At 40.1% G+C, this 12,476-nt stretch overlaps 1 protein-coding gene across 1 annotated transcript; it reads left to right on the forward strand.

The window, feature by feature from the left end:
• Nucleotides 1-6,702: 6,702 nt before the first annotated feature.
• dpp7 (dipeptidyl-peptidase 7) lies at nucleotides 6,703-11,130 on the forward strand. The gene is made up of 14 exons (XM_042100938.1): nucleotides 6,703-7,014; nucleotides 7,272-7,401; nucleotides 7,503-7,639; nucleotides 7,885-8,048; nucleotides 8,257-8,392; nucleotides 8,507-8,588; nucleotides 9,070-9,236; nucleotides 9,337-9,397; nucleotides 9,600-9,718; nucleotides 9,991-10,147; nucleotides 10,276-10,340; nucleotides 10,461-10,531; nucleotides 10,660-10,860; nucleotides 10,970-11,130. The coding sequence occupies exons 1-13, from the start codon at nucleotides 6,937-6,939 to the stop codon at nucleotides 10,772-10,774; spliced, it is 1,482 nt and encodes a 493-aa protein (XP_041956872.1). The 5' UTR covers nucleotides 6,703-6,936; the 3' UTR covers nucleotides 10,775-10,860; nucleotides 10,970-11,130.
• The last annotated feature ends 1,346 nt before the right edge of the window (nucleotides 11,131-12,476 follow it).

Below are 12,476 nucleotides of genomic sequence, written 5' to 3' on the forward strand. Positions count from 1 at the left end.
CAGACGCTGTTGTTAAGGCAGTAATCCTTGATTCAAGGTAATATTACTTGTGCAATTTCTTCTTTTCCTTTCTCTCCTTTTCCTTTTCAATGAAATGCAGAGGGAAAGAAACCTCTATGGGAGCCTGGATGGTCATGGAGTAAATGTAGCCTCGACTGTGTGTGAGACAATGGACCAGAATGGTTCTCTTGCAGGGTTAAGTCTCCATGGCTTGTAGAAACTGCCAATCATGGTTTTGGCACCATTTGGATATTTTAACATCATTCTCTGTACAGTGTAATTCCACTCCCCTGAAGGTATTTGCGTGTGCAAATAGTGTTTTTTTTTTTTTTTTTTTTTTTTTTTTTTTTTTCTAAAAAAGTAGACACCCCTGGTTATACATTCTATACAAGGCATGGAGACCAAATATGAGCCTGTATGTGTGTTTTGTTTTTGTTTTTTTTTCTTTTGTCTTTATTTTTGCTATTCTTTACCTCTGTGTCTACCCAAACCTATCATGTAGGTTGTTGGTGGTAGGACTTCTGTTAAGTTCAGCCATGCGTGCCCCTGATCAAGTCTTGGTCAGGTTTCTACTCATTTGAAAAGGAAACTGTCAATAAGTTTTAAGTGCTGCTGTCAACATTACCAAACTGTTTTTTAAAAAAAACATATAATTTATTTCTCATTTAGTCCTTTGTGGTCAAATTCCCTAGGTGTGTGGTCTGTTGTGGAAAAAGGTGGTTTTTCACCATGTTTGTATGAGTATATTGTTACCCATGGTATTACCTTAGTAAGGCGCTTTCCATCTCATAAGTTCGAGCTCCAATGTTGAGCCGTTTTAAAGAGGGACAGAAGGCCATTCATTCCCTGGAACATTTTTAGCTCCATGCATTAGCTGTGTAGTTTTTTTAGTTTCTTTCCTGAAACTGCCTTCTCGTTCATTATCCAGAAAGATAATGTGGGTATCAGAAAGACGTGAACAGACTAACTGTAGCATTATATCAGATACACCCATAGACTCCTCTCTGAACTAATATCCTAGTTATATTTACTGTAAATGAAATTGATGCATAAACTCAATTGAAGAAAATTTTATATTCCAGTCAGAAATTTCACACTTATTTTTTGTACTGTATTTGGAAAATCACAGGCTGTGTTTGTGTGGTAGAGTAGATTGTCTTTTCACATTTATGGTTAACCCTATAACTTTTACTTTACTTTTTAGTAAGCCATTCTCAAAACACTTGTTTTTTGATGTTGTTGATCCATTATGTAATTTAGATTAAGACAATGCTCACCCTGGCTAATTGTGAATAATGATCAAACTACTGCTTTTAAAATGCTTAAATGAATTGCTGTAATGGTTCCTAAGCTAGTCTGACAGTGGCACCCTTAGTCCCATCTGCCAAAGTAATGGAAATTGGAATATGTTGATGGCCTGGACCTATTTACAAAATATGCAGTGTAGTTAGTGACTGGTATGTCTCGTAGAGGCTCATAGACACAAACACTAAAATGGAGTGCTGTGCCTTTCAATTGTGTTTTGTCTTTTATGCAGAATCATGTCTTGAGTTTATGGCAAATTTAGAGCTCTGTTGAACTTAGTCCCATCAGAGCTTTTTCAAACATGACACATACACATACATTTGCATTGACACTGAGCTGGATGTTGCAGTATGCCAAGTACTTAACATCAAATGTGCAGAGTTTAGGTGTACTTTTAGAAAATCATCTGACATTTATTATTATTTATACTAATGAATCCTTGTGAGATCATTGCTTTTACCTTTATGGCTTGTGGTAGCGTTAGCTGTGTATAACTCCAAAGGTTTGTAAGCCTTGTATTATAAGTTCTTCTAAAACAGCTACCACTCTTCATATTGAGACATCATCAGTAACATTTTTCTGCAAGCTCAAAGAAGACTGACTAAGGCTATTTGTGTTTGTCACCTAATCTTGTCTTTAATCTAGAATTAACTAAACATTCCCATTGTGTTAATTTGAACTCAATTAGGGTCTGTTTCCCAAACATGAGTTAGGATCGGTCCTAGACTAGAAACTATTTTCAGTGAAATTCTCTTTTAGTCAAAACCTTGGCTTAATCTGTAAAACTGAACTTTAGATATAAAATGGAGATGTCTAGGACTTAGTTGGTCTACTAGGGAATCAAGCCATGTGCAAGAATGAGGTTCAATTCCTGTAGACTGACCGACACATTGTACTGTTACATACCGTTTCTGAAGTTGTTCTGGTGTGTTGATTGTACTGTCTTTGAACTGCTATGCACTGATTTAATTGTTTTTCAAATTGTGGATGATTGCTCAGCTTTTGTTTTATGAGTATTATATCTTAGCTAACAGTACCAATGATGACAGTGAGGACCCTCCCCATACATTTTACTTTATGTTGAAAGACTATTTGGGCAGATGATTTGGAAGCCAATTTTGTTCATCATGTGTGGACTGGTTAAGCTTAAGGCCATTGTGTGTACCCCTGGCTAGTTTTACTCAGCGTATTTCACATTGATGGGACAAAACTGGAATTATATCGAAATGACTAACGCTTCAGTGCTCTCATTCTTTGCATCACATTAATTTCTTTTAAAATCGGCTAATTGTGACATACAACAATGTAAATGTGTAATGATGGAAACAATTTAACCAGCATTTGGATGACCGCTTTTCTATTAGGGGTTGTGGTGTCATCCATATAATTATTTTTTTTTTTTTTCATTTAAGACCGTAAATAACTTACTATGAACTGGTCATATTTCATAGGTATACAAGTGTACACAAAACGTGAGAGATTGTAAAAACACAAACAATGTAATGACAAAATGTAATCAGGACAGCACAAAGTTATTATCCAAACTCACCCTGAAAGGTGTGCTATTATAGGTGCTGTTTATCTAGAAATAAAATTGTATCCTAGTGTTATGCAATCACATTGTTTAAACAGAACAAAATGGTCTGATTTCGAGCTGTGCAGGTTACTGTGTAACATTTGCTCATTGAGAATGGCCAGTGGTGTCATTGTGGCTTCCATGTAGTGTTTCTGGGTCAGTTTTGGGGAGAGCGTCTCAGGTGAACTTCATTCCAGTCCCCTTGAACAAGTTTTGTACAGTGAACCGAAATGGTGTCTTGCGCGTATGAGGATATCGTATAAGATGATGACTCTTTCACACCATTGTTTGAACTGGCGGGCTTTTAATAGTGTCTCCTTTTGGAGATGTAGGAGGAAATAAGCTGGTCTTCTCTTATTTGTGAAATAAAAATGCAAATATTTGTAAAATATAAACTTGCTTGTCTTGTTTTCTTTCTTTAAGAGTGTTCCTGCACATTCCTCCCATGTGTAATCTAGGGAGGAAACCTGACAGTCATTATTAGATTTAACTGACCGTGTGATTGTGAAGATGCCATCACTCACAGTAATTTCCAGTTAAACGCCAGTGACTCAAGTCTTTCTGATCTCTCTTTCTCTCTCGGCTCTCGTCCGTTCATCAGCTCAGAGATTTAGAGAACTTCAAGTCTGAGTAAAGCCAGCTGGCCTGCAGTCCGCTAAACATTCTCAGTCAGGGTTGTGCCTTTTTTAAAGCCCTATTTGGGTGTTCCAAGTGTGTTTGCTGGTGTTTTCTTAGACCTTGCAGTAAAGAGAAGCTTTTGCCACACTGGCAGCACTGGTACAGCCTCTTCCCTGTGTGGGTGCGCTGGTGATTTTTTAAAGGTTGCTTGCAATCTGAAACTCCGGCCACACACCTGTTCTGTTCCCAGTGTGGCAAATCTCCTGTGTGAGTACTCCACACTGTGTTGACTCAGATTGCTCTTCTGGTTGAAACGCTTGCCACGCCGAGAGCAGGTGAAAGGCTTTTCTCCTGTGTGAATGCGGAGATGTGTCCGGAGCTCTCCCTTCCTAACAAAGCTCTTGCCACGTTAGGAGCAGACGTACGGCCTCTCCTGTGTGAGTGTGCTGGTGGACTCAGATATTTGCTCCTGTGGTAACTCTTGCCACACTGGGAACACCAGTACGGCGCCTCTCCGGTGTGAATGCATGGATGCAACTTGATGGGATCTTAAGCTTTTCTCACAGACGGCACAGGGGAATGTTCTGGAAATCTCCCTCGATGTTTTTTAAAGGCTTACAGCACAGCATGAATGTATTCTTCGGTTGTATCCAGCTGCTACATAGCTGTGCAGTACATGATTAGGTAATCCATGGATATCAAACTCAATCATGGGTCATGGAAAATGAGGAGACTTGTATCTGTGTGTTTGTAACACTTCCCTCAGCAGTACTTACCAGACTGACTGTACTCTCCATATCCATCATGGACTCCTTTAATCCCAGACACTGGACCCTCCAGCGGCCTCCGAGTGTCAGACAATACCAACGGACACTGGGAGTCACACATCCATCAGATTGTCAGAGTCAGACGCGTTCATTGTATGACAAACAGAAATCAGAATTTTTTTAGTCTGCAATATATGCAGGTGCTGGTCACATAATTAGAATATCATCAAAAAGTTGATTTATGTTAGTAATTCCATTCAAAAAGTGAAACTTGTATATTATATTCATTCATTACACACAGACTGATATATTTCAAATGTTTATTTCTTTTCATTTTGATGATTGTAACTGACAACTAATGAAAATCCCAAATGCAGTATCTCATAAAATTAGAATATTACTTAAGACCAATACAAAAAATTGGTCTTAAGTAAAAAATTGGAAATGTTGGCCAACTGAAAAGTATGAGCATGTACAGCATGTACAGCACTCAATACTTAGTTTGCCTGAATTACTGCAGCAATACGGCGCGGCATGGAGTTGATCAGTCTGTGACACTGCTCAGGTGTTCTGAGAGCCCAGGTTGCTCTGATAGTGGCCTTCAGCTCTTCTGCATTGTTGGGTCTGGTGTGTCGCATCTTCCTCTTCACAATACTATGGGGTTAAGGTCAGGCGAGTTTGCTGGCCATGGTCCTTAAACCAGGTACTGGTAGCTTTGCCACTGTGTGCAGGTGCCAAGTCCTGTTGGAAAATTAAATCTGTATCTTCATAAAGTTGGTCAGCAGCAGGAAGCATTAGGTGCTCTAAAACTTCCTGGTAGACGGCTGCGTTGACCCTGGACCTCAGAAAAAACAGTGGACCAACACCAGCAGATGACATGGCACCCCAAACCATCACTGACTGTGGAAACTTTACACTGGACTTAAAGCAACGTGGATTCTGTGCCTCTCTTCTCTTCCTCCAGACTCTGGGACCTTCCTTTATGCAAAATTTCATCAGAGAACATAACTTTGGACCACTCAGCAGCAGTCCAGTCCTTTTTGTCTTTAGCCCAGGTGAGACGCTTCTGACGCTGTCTCTTGTTCCAAGAGTGGCTTGACACAAGTAACGCGACAGCTGAAACCCATGTCTTGCATACGTCTGTGTGTGGTGGTTTTTGAAGCACTGACTCCAGCTGCAGTCCACTCTTTGTGAATCTCCCCCACATTTTTGAATGGGTTTTGTTTCACAATCCTCTCCAGGGTGCGGTTATCCCTATTGCTTGTACACTTTTTTCTAACACATCTTTTCCTTCCCTGATCCCTTCGCCTTTCTATTAATGTGCTTGGACACAGAGCTCTGTAAACAGCCAGCCTCTTTAGCACCTTTTGTCTTGCCCTCCTAGTGCAAGGTGTCAATGGTCGTCTTTTGGACAAATGTCAAGTCAGCAGTCTTCCCCATGATTGTGTAGCGTACAGAACTAGACTGAGAGACCATAAAGGCCTTTGCAGGTGTTTTGAGTTAATTAGCTGATTAGAGTGTGGCACCAGGTGTCTTTAATATTGAACCTTTTCACAATATTCTAATTTTCTGAGATACTGAATTTGGGGTTTTCATTAGTTATAATTATCAAAATTAAAAGAAATAAACACTTAAAATATATGAGTCTGTGTGGAATGAATGTATACATTATACAAGTTTCACTTTTTGAATGGAATTACTGAAATATAACAACTTTTTCACGATATTCTAATTATATGACCAGCACCTGTAATACCCTGACTTGAACTCGAAAATGGCATGCTGGCAATCACCATCGAGCCTGACAAAGCTTGAGATGATCTACCGAGAGCAATGTCAATCCTCATTTCAATCAGGTAAGCATCACTTCCTAGCTACCCAAAAAGACATGAGACTGTTATTACTGCAGCAGTGTCTCAACTGAGCAAAGTGCCACTTGTCTGTCATTTTTATTTTGAACGAAACAAATAAATCATGTCCTCTCACAATTTGCAGTAACATTTGATTGTAGACTGATGAGAGAAAAAATAATAAGAGTGTGTATTACATCAACAACAGTGCAGTCTGTCTGGTTTAACGAACTGAATGGGCACGCATGTGCTGTGACGTGTGGTGTGTAGCTGCAAGTGTCAGGAACAATAATACAAATTTAAATATGGCAACCATCCGTCCTCTTTCAAAATAAAAGTTTTAAATGGTAGAATAAAAGACATGTAAAGGGAAAAAAGTAATTCCGCAAAGGATATGCGCTCCCATGAGCTGGCTACACTTTCATTATCATTATTAGGCTACCATTCTTCTGCTTTTATGTTTGTATCTTACGCTTTGTTCATTTGTCAATTTAAGTTCTTAGCAAAATATTGGAACCAAACATGAACATTTTACTTTTATTTTGACGCTGTGCGTCACTAGTTACACGGAACTGATTTAATGACCAAAATAATAAGTCAGACATTCTCTGAAGTCACTGAATTTCCGCTATATCTCCCTTTTTATTGGGGGGCGAACTGCCGCTTTTCACATGTATATCTTAAGTGCTGGTAGTGTACAATGATTCATCTTTGCCATGTCAAGGGAAGACAAGATAAGTGAATCATGTGACAGCATTCACATGACATAACAGAAGTGAACGTCGCTTTGGTTCCTTTGCAGGCTCAGTCAGCTGCCAAGATGGTGCTGGTACTGAAGTGGTTTGTTGCGACTCTGTTGTTTCTGTGTGAGGCTCAGGGGTTCCCTAAGGTGGTTCGGGTAAGACATTCAGATTCACTTTCTGTTCTTTAAGGTTGCAATTGAATCCAGTCGTTTGATCAAAAGAAACATACATGTTTTGGTAAAGGCCACCTAACTCTCAGATGGACCTATAATTAGCAAAACAAAAGGTCAATGAAAAGAAACACAATTATTGCAAGCATTTTGAATTCAATCGACAATGCCTCCTAGCATAACCTAGCCTACAACATTGGGACTCTATATGTTTAACATGTGTTGCTGTTTTCCTTTGCAAGGTGTTGAATAATTTGGAGTTCACTGATCCCAAACCTGAGTTTAAAGAGAAATACTTTTCTCAAATTTTGGACCATTTCAATTATAATTCCTTGGGGAATGGCACTTATCTTCAGAGATACCTCATCACAGGTGAGTGAACTTCTATTTCGGTCGAGTCTGGCAAACATGTTTTTAATTTAAATTATTAAATAAGTATTGCTGAGACCATTCTCTTGTGGCTTTTCTTGTAGATCAGTACTGGAAGAAAGGTGGGCCCATATTTTTCTACACTGGTAATGAAGGAGACATCTGGGCATTTGCCTTAAATTCTGGCTTCATAACAGAGTTGGCTGAGAAGGAAGGAGCACTGGTGATATTTGCTGAACATGTAAGAATCTGTCCTCACGTGTGATCACCCATTACCATACATATCTTGTGACTGTGACAGTGTGACACAGATAAAGGAAGTAACTGAACTGAAAGATGTACTGGCAGACATGCTTGGACGCTGCCTTTTACCTCACCTTTGCTCACTGGTCAATTCAGTTGACCAGTCAATATGTCGATTTTTTTTTTTGTCATCCAGAGAGATGAGAGGCATTGTTTTGACCAATAAATCTGTCTTTGTTGTAGAGGTACTATGGTAAATCACTTCCATTTGGCAATGACTCCTTCCACATCCCTGAGGTGGGACTTCTGACGGTAGAGCAGGCCCTGGCAGACTTTGCAGTGTTGATCACTGAGCTTAAGAAAGAGCTGAATGCCCAGGAATGTCCCGTCATTGTTTTTGGTGGGAGGTAAGAGAGAGTGTAGTCTCACATGTAGTAACATGAGTTGTCTAGGTGTGCAGCAGCATGCGCAATGGCAAAATCCTTTGAAACAGAAAACCTTAAATGTGAAATATTATACTCCTAACACATCCACTGAGCAACAAAACACTGTAATCACCTGTATCAACACTGCACACACTTGTGAAACTATTCCTTAAATACTTTTTTGTCACAGTTATGGTGGAATGTTGAGCGTGTACATGAGGCTGAGGTACCCGAACGTTGTGGCCGGAGCCCTGGCCGCCAGCGCCCCCATTCTGTCCACAGCGGGCATGGGTGACCCAGCGCAGTTCTTCCGTGATGTCACTGCAGTAAGTTCTGAGCTTGTGACGAGAAGGGAACTACAGTATGTTAGGAGCGTAAATGCTGCGGAAGCCAGCTGGGAAGGCTGCAGTTGTCGCTAACTTGTTTTTGTCTGTGTGAAGGACTTTGAGAATTACAAACCAGCCTGCCGGGAGGCAGTGCAGGAAGCCTTCCAGAAGCTACAGGCCTTGGCCCAGCAGGAAGGTATATTCACCCCACTCCACTCAGATGAGCTCAGTACTGTGTGTACAGTACAGTATGTGTACTATGGGGCGGTGGTAGCGTAGTGGTTAAGGAGCTGGGCTAGCATACAGTAGCCTGAAAAGTTGTGCCTTTAAACAAGGCACTTACCCCCAGGTTGCTCCTAGGACAATCACTACAACAAATTGACATATGTAAGTCTCTTTGGACAGAAGTATCTGCTAAATTATTAAATGTAAATGTACTATCTTTAGACAATGTGCAGTACTTTCAGATGTACTGGACTCAAGGACAATAATCATTTGATAAACATAAAGAAGCAATCAACAAGATGAAATGTTTAAAATAGCTAGCTCAGTAACAAAGGCTGAATATGGTTTCATATGATGGATATCATCTATGGAGCAGTAAGAACAGAATGGGCATCTGTAACAGCACCGTGATATGCACGTCATGCCGGTTTGTGTTTCTAAAAAAATCACAGACTATGCCCGGATCCAGTCTGAGTTCAGCTTGTGCAAGACTCCATCGTCTGCAGCGGACATCCATCAACTAAGCGGCCTGCTGCGCAACGCGTTCACCCTCATGGCCATGCTTGACTACCCATACAAAACTTCGTTCATGAGCAGCATGCCACCATTTCCTGTTAAGGTGGGGAGCTTTTTCCACAAGTGACTTGCTACCACATCATTATTACAGCCCAGGTATTTCTCACCTTGACCCAGATCTGCCACCATCTCATATTTTACAGGTGGCCTGTGACACTATGTTGAGAGGGGATGACTTGATGACTGCACTTAGAGAAACTGTTGGTAGGTATAGTGAGGACATTTCACAAGTCATAAGAAGGAAGTTGCTCACTGACTCAAAAGGAAATGCTTTGTATTTTGCTTAAAATTCAGCACTTGTGATGCAGTCCGAGGATCTGGTAATTTTTTAGCTTTTTGCATCATGTACCCAATACATTTCTCTCAGATCCATCATTTTAACTCTTATGAACCCTTGTTTTCACAGGTATTGTGTACAACTCTACTGGAACACTGCCCTGTCTTGATATCTACAATCTCTATATTGAATGTGCTGATCCCACTGGCTGTGGTCTTGGTTTTGACAGTTTGGCTTGGGACTATCAAGTGAGAACCCAATTCCATCCATGTGTTTGTGTGCTGTTCCAGAGGTCTGTCCAGGCATATCTATGTAATAATAACTCTGGATGTGATGGTCGGCCAGATTTTGAATGAATGAATGATGAATAAAGATGCACTGTTGCCTAGGTACTGACAGAAAGGTCCTGTGGGAACGTCTCCCAATTGGCTTCACATCCATTCTCATTGTTCCGTGGGAAACGCATTCATTGAAATGCCTCATGTCTCATGTCTATTTCTCTCTCTATCTCTTTTTCTAGGCCTGCACCGAGATTGAGATGTGCTTTGAGAGTAACAGTGTGTCCGACATGTTCCCTCCCATGCCCTTCACCCAGAAGCAGAGAGAGCAGTACTGTGCCAAGAAGTGGGCTGTGGTGCCACGGCCTGGCTGGTTGAAGACTCAGTTCTGGGGTGATGGTGAGTATCTGATGAAACAGCTGTCTGTTTCAACAATACTAATTGTTGGGCACTTTGGCGCACATCAGAAGGCCTGCTCTTACTCAGCATAACAAATAACCTGTATTACTGACCTGTTACCTCAACAGCCTTGTCAACTGCCAGCAATATCATCTTTTCCAATGGGGATCTGGATCCATGGGCAAATGGAGGGGTAACATTTAACTTACATTTATATATAATGAATTCTAAAGGACACACATTAAGTTCATAATATTAAGTGATGTTTTTTTAATCACTACAAACCTTACCAAAATGTCCTTTTTCACTGTAGGTTAGAAAATCGTTGAGCTCATCCCTGATTGCAATCAATATACCTGAAGGAGCTCATCATCTGGACTTGCGGTATGTATAATTTTGGTGTTTTGTTTATTGAAGAGAAGTCACAACAGAAGACCAGCTGTTGTTGCTTTATGTGTGGTTTGAGTGTCAGTCCTTGACTTTGCTATGAACAAACACTGATTTTTTTTCAGAGGATCCAATCCAGCGGACCCCGACTGTGTGATCCAAGCCCGTAAAAAGGAATCCGAGATCATCTCCCAGTGGGTACAAATGGAGAGGAAAAAATACCGGGGCCTTAAATTGTAATGGAAAACCAATATGTGGGTTTCAGAGATTTGTAATGAAATGCTTGTCCTTAATTAAGGTTATAATTTTTTTATTTTTTTTATTATTTTATATATATATATATATATATATATATATATATATATATATATATATATATATATATATATATATATATATATATATATATATATATATATATATATATATATATATATATATATATATGAATAAAACAATATTTTTAATTTAGCATATTATTCTCACACATTATGTTTTACTATTACTTTGAGGTATATTTCTGGCTTAAGGTTTGAATGTTTTGCTTTAATCAAATACCTGTACAAATTTGACTAAAGCCCCTATGGTTCTGGCAATTTCCACTCTTATTTATTTTATTTACAAGCTTAAGCCATCCTTACACCAGAACATTTTGACACGATTTGGGAAAGATTCTTGAAAGATTGTAGTCTTTTGAGTAAAGCATGCATGGGGGGCATTAATTAAAAGAAGCCAATAATCTTTCCCAAATCTTGTCAAAGTCTTCTGATGCATGGGTAGCATTCATTCAAAGATAGTGAAACCTTTCATTCTACCCAGAACGTTAGTGGTTAGATTTATAATAATACAACTTTATGGAAGTCAGCCAAGTCAACTGGCAAGAGCTAGAGCCAGAACAAAGGATTTCTACTTTGGAGTCAAAGATCCATGCCCTTCCATCAAACACTGAGACTGGTACAGATTTGAATACCTCCGGGACCTGGGAACTCTTTCTGGGAACGGCTCTTGGCACTTCATCACACATCCCTCGTTCTTGGTGACTGCTGTGAGACATCTAGAGGGGGGAAGGATGACTATATGCTGTCTTCCAAATGCATCTGTGTCTTACACAAAAAACTTGTAGAAATAGTGTCAAAATCTATCGAACGCATCGTTGTGCATGTTGGTGCAAATGACATTTACAAAGAATAGCTGTATGTCCAAAGGGATTTCAAGGAACTTTTTTTTATTTTCTATATGAGCTTGGAAGACAAATTTCTATCAGTTGTCCACTCCCACCGCAGGGAGGTTTTGTATCGGCTACAAGACCACTTTAAACACCTGGCTCACAAAAACATGCTTTTCAGTCTGAGAATATTGCAGACCAAATATCACAGACCTCAGTTGGATTGGAGCCAAAATCTTAACTGTCCTCTCATCACCACCCAGCCTGTTTTTCTGCCGACCTTGAGCTGGCCCTCTGATAAGTGCTCAGTAGCCGTATATAGACTTAGAAGGAACACGCCACCCAATGTCAGTAGTAATATATGTTCTTACCATCAGCAACTCTGCTAAACCAAAACACTCACCTGCACAAGCTGAAACAGTGAGACGCCAAACCCGCTCCACTGTGGGAGCCCTCTGATAAGCACCGGGCAGGTGGACATGCTGCCTCTACTGAAATTAAGACTTTGAAGGAACATCAACAGCCCGCTCAACAATGCCCAAAGCACGTCCCCTGGTACGTCACAAAAACGTGATAAGGAGGACACTGTCTTTTTCTAGCCCGAGACCTTCAGGCACCTCCACCCCCTACTGCTCCCCATTCAGAAGGAGCTCTTAAGCAGCAAAAACCTATTAATTCATATTCTTAGTTCATAGATGATTCACTGGATAATTTTAGTTGAGGATGGCAAATATAATGGATTATATTGCTCTACTGAAACTCAAGAGTCACAGGCAA

This window comes from Alosa sapidissima, chromosome 8 (assembly GCF_018492685.1).
Source record: "Alosa sapidissima isolate fAloSap1 chromosome 8, fAloSap1.pri, whole genome shotgun sequence".
Lineage (NCBI taxonomy): Eukaryota > Metazoa > Chordata > Actinopteri > Clupeiformes > Clupeidae > Alosa > Alosa sapidissima.